At 33.4% G+C, this 13548-nt stretch overlaps 3 protein-coding genes across 3 annotated transcripts in view; all 3 read right to left on the reverse strand.

Annotated features, from left to right (window-relative positions):
* The window catches only part of LOC148941326 (putative G protein-coupled receptor B0563.6), a 124236-nt gene that overhangs the window by 20689 nt on the left and 89999 nt on the right, over positions 1 to 13548 (reverse strand). The gene's annotated exons all lie outside the window — the stretch shown is intronic.
* On the reverse strand, positions 1973 to 7126 carry LOC148941327 (mitochondrial import receptor subunit TOM70-like). The gene is made up of 3 exons (XM_089103908.1): positions 6964 to 7126; positions 5676 to 5893; positions 1973 to 3685 (listed from the first exon to the last, which is right to left on the reverse strand). The coding sequence occupies exons 1-3, from the start codon at positions 7009 to 7011 to the stop codon at positions 3547 to 3549; spliced, it is 405 nt and encodes a 134-aa protein (XP_088960034.1). The 5' UTR covers positions 7012 to 7126; the 3' UTR covers positions 1973 to 3546.
* Positions 7145 to 13548, reverse strand: part of LOC148941328 (mitochondrial import receptor subunit TOM70-like) — a 52077-nt gene continuing 45673 nt past the window's right edge. The window contains exons 9-11 of the mRNA XM_089104557.1: positions 9594 to 9783; positions 8717 to 8851; positions 7145 to 7306 (exon numbers count right to left, since the gene is read on the reverse strand). Coding sequence (XP_088960683.1) covers positions 7145 to 7306; positions 8717 to 8851; positions 9594 to 9783 — 487 coding nt within the window. The remainder of the gene's footprint in view (positions 7307 to 8716; positions 8852 to 9593; positions 9784 to 13548) is intronic.

Here is a 13548-nt window from a genome sequence, read left to right on the forward strand (position 1 = left end):
CTTAGGTTACATACCTGTCTTCACAAAAAATTCCATATAATTTAGGGCACAATAAAGTTGAGGTGTAATTTTCCCTTCATCCTTTAAACACTTTAATTCGTTCTTAAACTAATTTGTAAAGAGTCTGTTGGATTGTACGACAGCTTTTTGGAAGTTTTTTCATCATTTGGTACTTTTTAATTTTGATTCGTAGTCCTCAATATTTATGACAACTTAAGTGTTACTCTTGATCTGCTTTCGTAATGGTAATTGAACCATCCTGTTTCAATACAAAATTATAAAGGGTTTTTACGGTAGAAACTCTTACTAAGCAAACATCTTTTATTAGGTCTGCGTTTTTATACAAAGATGTTTCTATTCAAGAGATAATATCTTCCAAAGGGACTTTATCTGGTTTAAAACAAAATTTTGGAACCTTTTCAAGCACTGATTATTCTTGTATCGTTAAAGTTCTTGATGAAAAATTAACCACATCTGGTGCAAGAATTGACGAAGGTATTACCACATTATTTGTTGATAATTTCGAAAACTTTTTTAGAAATCTTTCTCTGGAAAGGCGAAAGTCGTGATAGAAGTGAATTTTTCCTATTTGTTGAATAAAACAAAAGTCACTCACACTACCCTTTTTTTACACTACCTTTTTTGGTATAAGATTTTCCAGGGAAAGTTTATCTCTCACTATTAAAGTTCTTTTTTTTACTTTTATCCTAAATAATGTGATAAAGTCTTGAAATATAAGCTTCATTCAAACTTTTCTTGCTTAATATCGATTAAAAGGATTTTATTCCTATTTGAACTTTTATTTATATCTTTTAAGTCAACTGAAATGCTTTTATTTTTGCAAGTACTACATTTTTATTCAACAGACTTTAGTAGCTTGATTTAATTTTTTTTTCCAATTTGGAAAAAGAATATAAAAAAAGAGAAAAAAATGTTTACACAATTTTTATTTAAAAATTTTCAGATATAAATATTGATCTATATAAGATATTATTATATTTTTTTTGGCACATAAAAAAAAAACATTGGATAAAAATTTGATGATTAGCTTCAGTAAAATAGAATAGCTTCAAACTAATCTGTTTTGACTAAAGTTTAGCGACGGGGATTAAAATTTCTGAAACCAAATTAATATTAAGAATCCAATGCAGAAAAAGTTTTCAATTATAAATTCATTGTTCAATTTCTTTTTTAATGTAACATAAACACCACAGCCAATGAACAAATTTTCCAAAGAATAATAAGTCATTATTACATAAAAGTCTATGTAACATATTACAGTGGAAAACGCCTCTTCTAGTCTTGTTAGAAAGTAATAAAAAAAAGTTCTGACTATTCTTGAAATAAGAAATGCATGACTTTTTTTGTCCTATGATGAGATTCGCCTTGTGTCTCCACAACTTTTAACTTCTAGGTCAGCCCCAAGCAAAATTAGTTCAGCAGCTATAATAGAAAAAATGTTTATGCCATTCTAGATGAATTTCAAGGAAAGCAGAAAAACAAATTTTCTATTTTGTTGCAGGAACTTACAGTTGCCCAGACTGCAATGTTTTCAAGTGATTTATTACAGTAAATACTTCTGTTTAATTAATTTATCTGTTAAATAATTCTGTTTAAGACTTAAAAAAATTAGACTTTGCGATGGCGAGAAAACAAATATTTGGAAATGTTTCTAGAGATTTTCCAGTAGTGAGCAGAGCAATGTCCATGCAGGGACCTGGAAGCACAACGACAAAAATATTTTGCTCTGATATCACAGCAGAGCATTCCGAACCTCACTATTTAAAAGTCTTATATACACATACTGAGCCTCATTCAAGTATAACAGGAACAACAGAGGTGGAAAATGGGGAAATGAGGGGCTGTAGACATACCATACAAAAGAGGATGAAACTACTGGGTAGAATAATGAGGTTTAGAGCCCCTCCCGAAACCAGACAACATCAACCGCCTTGGCCTATATGCAAACTAAAATATATGAAACAAAGTCTTTTGGTCAAAATTATATGGCTATTTTATCAACAGTTGTTACAAAAAACTATAATACAAACTATAATGGCACAGCGTAACGGGGCGAGATCGTAAAGGCAATGCATAGCAGTAAATTTATACAAAATAATTCAGTTACATACGCTGCTTATGTAACCATTAAATACACATATATTGGCCTTTTCTAAGAGACGGAAAAACATCTGAATTTTCACTTTCTTCAAAACCATTACCGTAATTTACCTACTTTAACTAAGAAATTATTTTTTTCAAATTGAGTAGCTTAAATATGTGATTGGTTAAAAGTCTAATTATTTAGATTGTCACATATTTGAGTGGTTGCCACAATTCCTTGATGACAAGTAATACAAATACACGACAAACTTTATTTTAGATATGAAAAAAATAATCTACTTTCGATGGTAAAATGTAATCTAGCATTATAGGCATCTGCGGTATTACGCGTCTAGACAGTCGATGCACATGTAGCGCCATCTAAGAAATTAAAAAACGTCATTTTTTTAGTGTTTCAAAATAACAGTAAAAATCCAAGTGTTTAATGGCATTACTTCGTTTTGAGGAAGAGAGTAAGCTTAGAAGTTGAAAAATAACAACTGTCTTAAGCAGTCGTTAATCCGATACTTTTATTTACTTTTTGAAGAATGCTGAATGGATACTCTCTTTTGTGGAAGAGACTCACCTAACAAATGGTATTTTCTGACATTCCGTCCTTAACATTTACTCTTGCGTGTAATCTGATCACTGATCTCATAATCTTTCAATGATACTTCAGTCGGTGAGATCAAACCTTATAAATTAACTAATTCAAATTTTTGAAATTTACTTTGAATTTCTTTTTAGAGTAAAAATATAATGAAAACATGCAAGAAAAAAAAAAGTTTAAACAAGGAAATTCTTGAATTTATTCAGCAAGTTGAAATCATTCTCTCCAAAGTAATACAAATCTTCTTCGGTTTAATGATAGATCTCAAACTAGTGAATCTAATGATAAAGATCAATTGTCCAGAAGTCATAAAATTCAAGAAATGGTAAGCAGAACAGTGCATATTCAATTACATTTTGATCCCTGTTGCACAGCTGATCCTTCCTCTAAGAAAAATTCAGCTAAAATTTTTTGGCAATTATCTCAAAAGTTTTAAAAATGCAACTTATACACGTGACAGGCTTAGACATAACTGACAGGTTACAGCATTCAAAAAAGTGAAAAATTACAAATTGAGCCAATAAAAAGACAAATTGGCTTCACTCGAAAGTTCAATACAAACATTTTTTTTAAGTCCTTTTTATTAAGAGATTTAGTGACCCAGCATTAAAGGTGTCAGATACAACATTTAGCTTCAGCAATGATACAACCTTTACGAAATTAAGTGAACACGACACTTTAGGCTATAACAGTCGTGTTCAGGGAGAAAATTTAATTTGAATGACCGTATTTTGCATAGTGACAAGAAAAACAAGCGCGATGCTTAAATTAAAAATGAAGACAAGCAGGCAAAATAAAAAAAGGAACAAAAAGAAGAAATCTTTCACGGAACTTCAAGAAAACGGCCGAATTCCCGATTTCATACCAACTTTGACAAGTGCAATCCTGGAAAATGCTTTCTTCAGCTCACTTTCAGAGCGCGCTTGTTGTAGGGCTTTGTTGTACATTTTAAAAGACTCTTCAAGCCTATTCCTAAATAAAAAAAAAAACACTAGCTCATTGTAGAAGGGTTAGGCATAATACCATACTAAAAAACATTACACCTAGAAAGTTATTTGGATATAAGAGAGAGAGAGAGAGAGAGAGAGAGAGAGAGAGAGAGAGAGAGAGAGAGAGAGAGAGAGAGAGAGAGAGAGAGAGAGAGAGAGCCAGAGAGAGAGAGAGAACAAGAAAGAGGGAGAAAGAGAGAGAGAGAGGCTCTCTGAGAGAGTATTTTGAGGTTTATGTTCCCTGTGTAATTTTTGGTATATTATGTTTCTGATTTCCAACAAATTTTATATTTGTCTGGAGATTTTGTAGGCAACTTGCCAGGAAAACATCAAACAAATCTTCATCCGTTTTTCGGAGCGCCCATAATTCGGAACAATATTTGACCACTATCATCACCATAACTTCAAATATCCTAACCATGGACGGCAGAATTATCTTCCTATTCTTCTGAGCTTTTTTTTAACAGTGAAAGAACAACCTGAGACTAGGCTATTCTGTTTTTAACATATTCACTGTTCCCGCCGACTTTATTTAATAATAATACCAAGGTAAAAGAAGCTGTCCACTTGATAAATCTTTTCGTTACCCAAAGTCACCTTTTTATCTTCACTTATACCTAGACTCAACGACTTCTTAACAATAATTTTCAAGCTCCATCTAGCACCATGAACTCGCAAAATCTCAAAAATTTCTTCTATTTTGGCCTCACTTACACCTAGGATGCTTGAGTCATCAGCATAATCTGAGTCCAAGAAAGTTTTTCCTTCAACTGATATTTAGGATGAAAGACAATCCTTACTGTAACCTAAGCTCTTCTCAAGGGCATATAATTGATTTTTTAGGGGGGGGGCAAAATTTGTTTAAAAATTTATTAAAAATTGTAATTGATAAAGGTTTAGTTTTTTATAAACATTAACGTGTATTTTGCCCATGTTTTAATTTTTTACGGACCATTTTTATATTTATTAGGTTTCTTGTTTGATTAATTTTAAACATTTATCTTATTGTCTTTGTTGTTTCTGTTTTGTTTTGCCCTGATGTGAGAACCGAACTTGACTCTATTAGAGTCGAGGACTTGGGCACATTTCGCGAAATCCCGCCCAGTTGATGCCACTGGTACATAGTAAGTTATAAACAAAGTGTTACTGCAATTATTAAACTCAGAAGTGCATTCTTTTTTATCCTTTACTGTTGTGTTTTCTTTACTTTATAAAAAAAGAACAAAAAGAAGAAATCAGTTTTAATGAATTCGAAGAGCCTCTATCCTTCATTTGCTGGAAAAGGTTGAGCAAGCATTCGCTTTTCTTTTTCGACAAGCTTCCTTTGTTCTTACTACTTTTTGCAGCTCTCTCTGGTTTTCTAGGTAGATATCGTAACTTGACACAAAATTCTTGTTTAACAGTTGCGGTTTTGATTGATGTTGGGGAGAGCACTTTACTGCTGAAGAAAGTAACCTGCCCATGTCCTACTTGCATTGACATCATTTACAAAAAAGTTTATGTACAAGACTTGAACTCGGAACCTCAGACATAGCAGTCCAGGCCCAGAACAATATGCCATGAGTTTAAATTAACATAACAATCTGTAGAAATGGAGATATAACGATGGTGTCAATTTTTTGATATTGGAGTGGGAGCTATCATCCTCTAATGCCATCTTGAGTGGTTTGGGCGTGTTTTTTGCTTTTTTTAAATTCCAAAAGAAAAATTCAAGGCTAAAAATTAATGTTGAATTGAAAGTGATTAAACTTTACCACTCCCAGCTTTCTTTTTATTTCGTTGTTTCTAGCATTTAAAAAAAAAAAAAAAAAAAAAAAAAAAAAAATTAATTTTAAGCAAAAAGGGAAGGAGGTTTTTTCTTTAATATATTTATTAAATTAAAAACACAATTAAATTAAGAAAATAAGGCTTTGTTTCAATGGCTATTTTTGCGAGGTTAACATATTCACTTTAGATATCCAACGAAAACATACTTATCATATTCAATGGATCCCATTTCCATCAGTGCAGGATAACAGTTTTCGTCTTTAGAAAGTGCAGTGGTGACTAATAAATTTTTTTCTTCGGATATTCCACGGACAGCTTTGCATTCGGCTAACTTTAGAAGGAGATAAGGGTTCTCACTTTGAAGTTTCAGCGCCTTGTTAAGAAAAAGCTCTGCCTTTTCTACCTTTCCATTCTCGAGCAAGACCTGAACACAAAAGAAAAATTGAATTAGAACCGTTTCCTTTAACCAAAAATTTTGGGGGTACTCCATTTAAGTGGAAAGTGTATAACTATAATCAATTTTTCTGGCACTGCCCTGGTCTTACCAATGTTCCGAAACTTACCATGAAAGTAAAACCAACCGTATATCCAAATAATTCGATAAATTCATATTATTTATTAATTAAAAAATAGTATTAGACCCGATTTTCTATTTATAATTTTCCATAAAAAGAAGTTAACAATACAAGCGCAACATGTCATACAATCGAGAAGCTTACGATTGTATGAGGGATCCTATGGCTGACGAAAACAGCCGTTTAAAACTTCACAGGGAAACAAAAGCAGAGATGAGAAATAAGTTGCATAATTGAAAAGTGATTGCGGGTATTAGACCAATAAACCTATTTATTTTAGCATTTTGCAAAACAAACAAAAGGTAAAAGTTTTTTTGAGACTCTATGAACATAAGCGAAACAGGAGGTACAAAACGGATTGAAGAAATAATAGAACGGAAATTAGAAATGGTATTTATACCATGGTAACATTATATTTAATATACCTATTAAAATTTTCTTATCTTGAAGATTTAGTTCAACAAATATAATTTGATTACGAATTTGCTTCTCATTTAGTTTTATTTTCCTTTCAGCAGTGAGTTTGGGACCGATAAATTATTTCTTCATGTTCTTTCTTGCTTATTACTGGAAGGATTTTATTTTGATATTTAAATATATTACATCAAAATTATACCAAGATTGACTTAACCTTTAAGACTAGATTTAAACAGGGCTAAATTCAAAGATTAACTAACTTTGATTAGATTAGAAACAAACTCATTTATTTAATTTTTGTAAAGTTAGAGTGGAAATATTTAGCCAAAAAAAAAAAAAAAAAAGTTACTAGCGCTTTAATATTCTTGCCATATGGACATTAAGCAATAATTTTTTTTATATCTTACGTCTATCCTCAGACACTTCTAAATTTGTCAATTGGACAAAATGGTCCAACTCAATTAAAAGAGAAAAGAAGTAATATAGGCTTAATAAGACATACCTTAGCGTAGAAGGAATAATTTTCCACACCAACAAGCTCTCTCTCCATCAACTTCTCAAATTGCAGCAAACTTTCTTCCTCATCCTGGTTCACAGGCTCTATTGAGGCTTAATCGGCTTTCCAACGTAATACACGCCAGAGTAGTAATTATGTACAGAGTAGAGTAAATGTAATTACTGTTTCAAAGGGCCTTTTTATACTGCGGTCCTTTCTTTTCTTTTTTTTTTTCAAGGTACAAAAAATTATAATGCAGAATATTAAAGAAAGCAAATTGATTATTTAGACTAATTGCTTTAATGAAATCTGTTCTTGCTTCTTCTGGTCTGCCATTATCAAGGTTTATCTAACAAAAGTATACAATCATTAATAGCATAAATATGATAAAATCGCTACAATTGAATGGAGTTGACCAGTCTCTTCCCAGAATTTATTTTTTTATCCGTTATTTGTTTAGCCTTGTGTCATCTCATAAGGAGACATGTTAAGAAAACAATTCTTACTTTAAAATATGTATAATGATCCTAGTTTTTATATTATCCAACGGGAGAACCTTTATCATTTAGTCTTTCCTCTAAAAATCCTTCTTTTTTTGGCTTAAAAGAAAATGTTTCCAAAAACCATGCTAAAAGTACCACGTTGCTTAAGTCTTTTTAAATTGCCCCTATAAATTGCCACCTAATAAGTTGTTTTATAGAGAGCGTTCATGTCGGTCTTTTTAAAACTTTTTTTTAAGAGCAGTGGCGATGGGTCAAAATCAAAATATGAACGCTTAAAACCGCTTTTAAAAATGTTTCAAAATTTATACCACACTGGCCAGCAAAAATAAAAAGCCAATTAGCGGTGAGACAACCGCTTGTCTCCTTGAGCATTATTAAAGGAAGTGAATACATTTTCTGTGCCAAATATGAATCATATATATCAAATAAAATAAAAAGACGAAATACACAACGTGGAGAAACAAAAAGACTTAAAAATCGAATTGGAAGACTTAAAAATTAACAAGACAGAAAAGAAAACAGGTAGAATCAAAATAACAAGAATTTCTAACGTTAAATGCAAAATACCCTGCTTTTAAAAAATACCCAGCTTTTTTAAAAAGCTGGCCACTCAGCCAAGAACACAAATACAAACTACAAATTATGTTCCCAATATGAAGCTAGACAAGGGACTAAAATGCTTTCAAATGAAGTTGAGTAACTAAGACAAAATCTATGGCACATTTGTCAAATTTTATGTAAAGCGTCTTTAATACTCAAACAATCGAGATCTCGGATTATTTTTTGAATGAAAAATGACATAGAATTCAATTAAGTGATTCTTAACACCTTTTTTCGCTGATAAAGGTTATCAAATTGGAAATCAAAATATACAGGCTTTATAATTTTATTCAATTCACAGTTTTAACCAAAAATTGTATCACGTTGTTACATTTTTAAAACATTTTTAAAGTTGTTAATTATCTCTTTTACATTTTCACCTTACTTTCTATTGTTATAGAGCAATATTTTTGCTTTCACATGCTGTTTGTCATATATTTCTGCTAAGATTAAGGATCAAACTTGAAGACCAACATTTGTGGGTTCTATGCATTAAAATATGTTTATCACGAATGGAGCCGCAATAAAACGTTTCACATCAAAGCAGAAGAATCATGCGATTATTCACAATTGCCCTCATTCGTCCCCTCCCCCCAAAAAAGACAACAACAATAAAAAAAAACACACAAACACCATATATTAATTAAACAAATTACCTGTCCTCTAAAGAAATAAATGTCACCATTGCTAGGGTCAGTTTGTATGGCCAAGTTAATATCGTGTTGAGGGTCAAAACGACAATCCAGCTCCATCTGGAGTTTTGCTCTTTTGATGATGGAATTCACAACGATCTGAAAAAAAATAGACTTTTATTATCAACAACATACTAAAATAGAAATTATACTTCTCTTCATTACATTAAAAAGCCACTTCCTAGAAAAAACAACTAATCTTTAAGTGTTTGACTAAACAAACTACGCACATCAGTCAAATTATATGAATAATAATAGTAACAATGAAAAACATGGTAAAATGCTCTTAAATAGTTTATAATTACAAGCCGCTTATCTTCATTTATTTTACCCATTGCTTTGATATAAACCCTTTTCATTTATTTTCACAAAATTAAAGTAGTAGTTTTGAATATAAACTTGTTTTGAGGCTCATAATTAAGATTTTTATGCTGTAAGAGTTGATAAATTTCTATTTCAATTTTTTTTCTAAAGTAGTCTTCTCCTAAATCCCAGAAGAATTCTTTATTTAAGTTATCCTTCTTATTTAACATTCCACAGGAATTCTTTAATTTACTCATGAGAGAAAGACTTATTTATTTACACAATCCATCCGTAATTAAAACATAAGCACACGAACATTCAAGTAGCTTTCTCTCCTGAATATATTAATAATTAGCGTTGCAGACTTACCAGTCACTCGTGCAGGAATAGTTATTAGTGTGTATAGGGTAAAAAAAAAAACAGTACAGTAAGAAAATCCGGACCACTTGAACTTTCAAAGAGGTTAATATTAGTATCTCCCATTAGTCCCAAACTTACCCCCAATCTCCCAATCCCAGTCCCAATCTCCCAAACTTACCTTTGGATTTTTGCTTGTATTGATAAGCTTATTGAAATCCTTTATAGCCAGACTTGACTTGCAAAATAGCATTGCAAATGTTGCACGCAGTAATCTGATCATTTCAATATCTTTATCAGCTAAAATTCTCGAACAGATGGATATAATTTCGTCATACTTCATTTTCTGGAAGCATAGTTTATCTTCAGGCCTAAAATTTTTCAGGTAATAACAAGGTTTAAATAAAAAAAAATTAAAGAAACAAACTTAAGGAAAAATAAATAAATATAAATAATAAGTTATACGAAATAAGCAAATAAATGATAGAAACAAATTAATAAAAAACAACCAATGAAATGAATAGATATTGAAAAACCAATTTAATTACTTTATTATATATATTTTTTTTTTTTTTTTTTTTACAATTGCAATCAAATTATAACTTTTTTTTCAAATTTTTGTGATGACACAAACATTGTTGAAACAAACTTTTGTTTTTTTAAAACTAAAACATAGATGGCGTTTCGTCTATTAAAAATTAGGTGCTTAAAGAACTATTACGGCTACTAGCAAATCAACGCAACACCAAGCCGCATGAGGCCAACATAGCTACACACGGTCCTCCTCCATCCTAATTTATTCAAAGCCTCCTTCTTTAAACCCTTCCGGGAAGTTCCCATTTTTCTTAAATGTTTCTTTACGACATCCTCCTCCCCAACCACAGAAGACCTGCATTTTGTTTAGCCATGGACAGTTCGCCGAAAAGGACAATCTTTGGCAATGTATCATCATTCATCCGCAGAACATGGAATGGCAGTCTCAACCTTTCCCATATCAAAGGCAGCGCAATAGCGCTGACTAAATAAAGAACTATGTTGGCACATGTGTTATTTTGATTTCCATACCCGGGCGCTTCGTATCGAAGGTGTTGTCCTAGAAACTTCGAAAAGCCCTCATTCGATTGGATATTGGAGCGGCTAGTGCCCTTTTGAATAGTCGAAAGTGATTGGAGGGCAATTAGCCCCCCATGCCCATTATTCCCCTAAACACATCCAATCAAAATTTTGAGATAGCCATTTTGTTTAGCGTAGTAGATTTCCAGATAAAAAATATGTTTTTGAGGAGTACACTCCCCACAACCCTCAAGGCAAGGGTTTTAAGTTATGCCCTGAGGACATATAAGAACGATGTTGGCACAAAGTATTATTTATTATTTTTTTCCTTTAGAGCAGGGCACTTTGTATCGAAGGAATCGTCGTAGAAACTTCAAAAAGGGCTCATTCAACTGGAGATTGGAGTGGCTTGTGCCCTTTTCAATAGTCGAAAGTGATTGAAAGGCAACTAACACCCGTTCAACGCCCATCATTTCCCAAAACACATCCAATCAAAATCTTGAGATAGCCATTTTGTTCAGCGTAGTTGATTTCCAGATAGAAATAATGTTTTTGAGGAGGACCCAAAAGCCTTCAGGACAAGGGTTGTAAATAATGTCCTCGGGGCATATAAGGTTTTTATTGAAGGAGTTGTCATTAAAAATTCAGAAAAGACTCATTCGATTGGAAATTCAAAGGGCTAATGCCCTTTTTAATAGTCCATAGTGATTGGAGGGCAACTAGCCCCTCAACCCATGCCCATCATTCCCCCAAACACATCCAATCAAAATTTTGAGAAAGTCATTTTGCTCAGCGTAGTTGATTTCCATATAGAAAATATGTTTTTGAGGAGGAAACTCTCCCATAGCCATCGGGGCAAGGGTTTTAAGTCATGCCCTGAAGGAATATAAGAACGGTTTTGCAAAATGTACAAATTATTATTTTTATCCTTTAAAGCAGGGCACTTCGTATCAAAGAAGTTGTCGCAAAAACTTCGAAAAGGGCTGATTCAATTGGAAATTGCAGCGGCTTCTGCCCTTTTTAATAGTTCAAACTGATTGGAAGGTAACTAACACTACTTCCACGCCCACCATTTCCCAAAACACATCCAATCAAAATTTGTAGATAGCCATTTTGTTCAGCGTAGTTGATTTCCAAATAGAAATTATGTTTTTAAGGAGGACACTCCCCAACAGCCTTCAGAGCAAGGGTTGTAAGTTATGCCCTGGGGGCATATAAGGTTTTTATAGATGGCGTTGTCGTAAAAACTTCAAAGAAGGTTCATTCGATTGGAAATTCAAAGGGCTAGAGCTTTCTTTAATAGTCGAAAGTGATTGGCTCACGCCCACCTTTTCCCCAAACAAATCCAATCAAAATTATGAGATAGCCATTTTTTTCAACGTAGTTTTAATTTCTGTAAACTAGGTCTTTGAGGATGACCCCCTCACAGACATCAGGACAAGGGATGTAAGTTATGCCCTGTGGTCATATAAGGTTTTTATCGAACGCGTTTTCATAGAAACTTTAAATTTAAATTCGATTAGAAATTGAAATGGCTAGTGCCCTTTTTAATAGTCAAAAGTCATTGAAAGGCAACTAACACCCCATCCACGCCCACCAGTTCCCCAAACTCATCTAATCAAAATCGCTATTTTGTTCCACGCAATTTAAAGTTCAGTTATAAGTTATACCTTTGAGCAGGACATTCCCCCCAAAGTCTTCAGGGCCAGCGTTATACGTTATGCCCTGGGGGCAGCTCCGGTTTTTATTTTAGTCTTCGTCGTAGAAACTTTACCATGGGACACTTAAATTTTTACTAAAAAGGGCTAGTGCCCGGGTTATTCCTCTTCCTTTTTTTGTGTAACCTTAACTTCCCCCCCCCTCTCACCCACCTGTTCCCCAAACATATCGAATCAAGACTTTTAGATAGCCGTTTTGTCCAGCGTTGTTGATTTCTAGATAGAAATTATGTTTTTGAGGAGGACACTCGCCCATAGCCCTCAGGACAAGGGTTGTAAGTTATGCACTAGAGGCATATAAGGTCTATATAGAACTCATTGTTGTAGAAACTTCAAAAAGTTCTCATTCGATAGAAAATTAAAATGTCTAGTACCTTTTTTAGTAGTTGAAAGTGATTGGAAAGGCAACTAACACCCTTTCCACGCCCACCATTTCCCCAAACATATCCGATCAAAATTTTGAGATAGCCATTTTGTTCCACGCAGTTTAAAGTTCGGGAATTATACCTTTGAGTAGGACACTCCCTCCACAGTCTTCAGGGCAAGCGTAATAAGTTAAGCCCTGGGGGCATTCAAGATTTTTATTGAAATCTTTGACGTAAAAACTTAAAAAAGGGCTCATTCGATTGTAAATTCCAAGTGCTAGTGCCCTTTTTAATAGTCGAAAGTGATTTGAGGGCAACTAACCCCCTCTCATGCCCAAGTTATGCCTTGGGGGCATATAAGGTTTATATAGAAAGTTGTTTAAAAAAAGGGCTCATTTGTTTGAAAATTGCCCTTTTTAATCGTCAAAAGTGAGTGGAGGGTAATTGACCCCCCTCTCACGCCCACCCTTTCCCCAAACACATTCAATCAAAATTTAGGGATAGTAATTTTGTTGAAGGTAGTTAAAAAGTCTGGAAATTATGTATTTAAGGATGACAAACCCCCCAGAGTCCCCAGGGCCCACATTGGAAGCTATGCCCTGGGGGCATATAAGGTTCTTATAGATAGAGTTGTCGTAAAATCTTCAAAAGGGGCTTATTCAATTGGGACTTGAGATGGCTAGTGCCCTTTTTAATAGTCGAAAGTGAGTGGAGGGTAACTCACCACCCTCTCACGCGCACCATTCCCCAAAACACATCCAATGACAATATTAAGATAGCCATACTTTTTAACAGCGAATAAAGTTCTTTACCTTTGGTCCTGTTGGTTGACAGCCCCCCCCCCACCCCTCAGGTCGAGGGGTTTGTGGTGTTGCGTGGGGGCATATAAGGTTTTTTTGAAAGCTTTGTCCTAGAAACTTCAAAAGGCCTCATTTGATTGGAAATTGAAAGGGCTAGTGCCATTTTTAATAGTTGAAAGAGATGGGAGAGCAACTAACAC

The sequence above is a fragment of the Artemia sp. Qi Xiang Cuo genome, chromosome 18 (assembly GCF_049724085.1).
Source record: "Artemia sp. Qi Xiang Cuo chromosome 18, ASM4972408v1, whole genome shotgun sequence".
NCBI classification, from domain to species: domain Eukaryota; kingdom Metazoa; phylum Arthropoda; class Branchiopoda; order Anostraca; family Artemiidae; genus Artemia; species Artemia sp. Qi Xiang Cuo.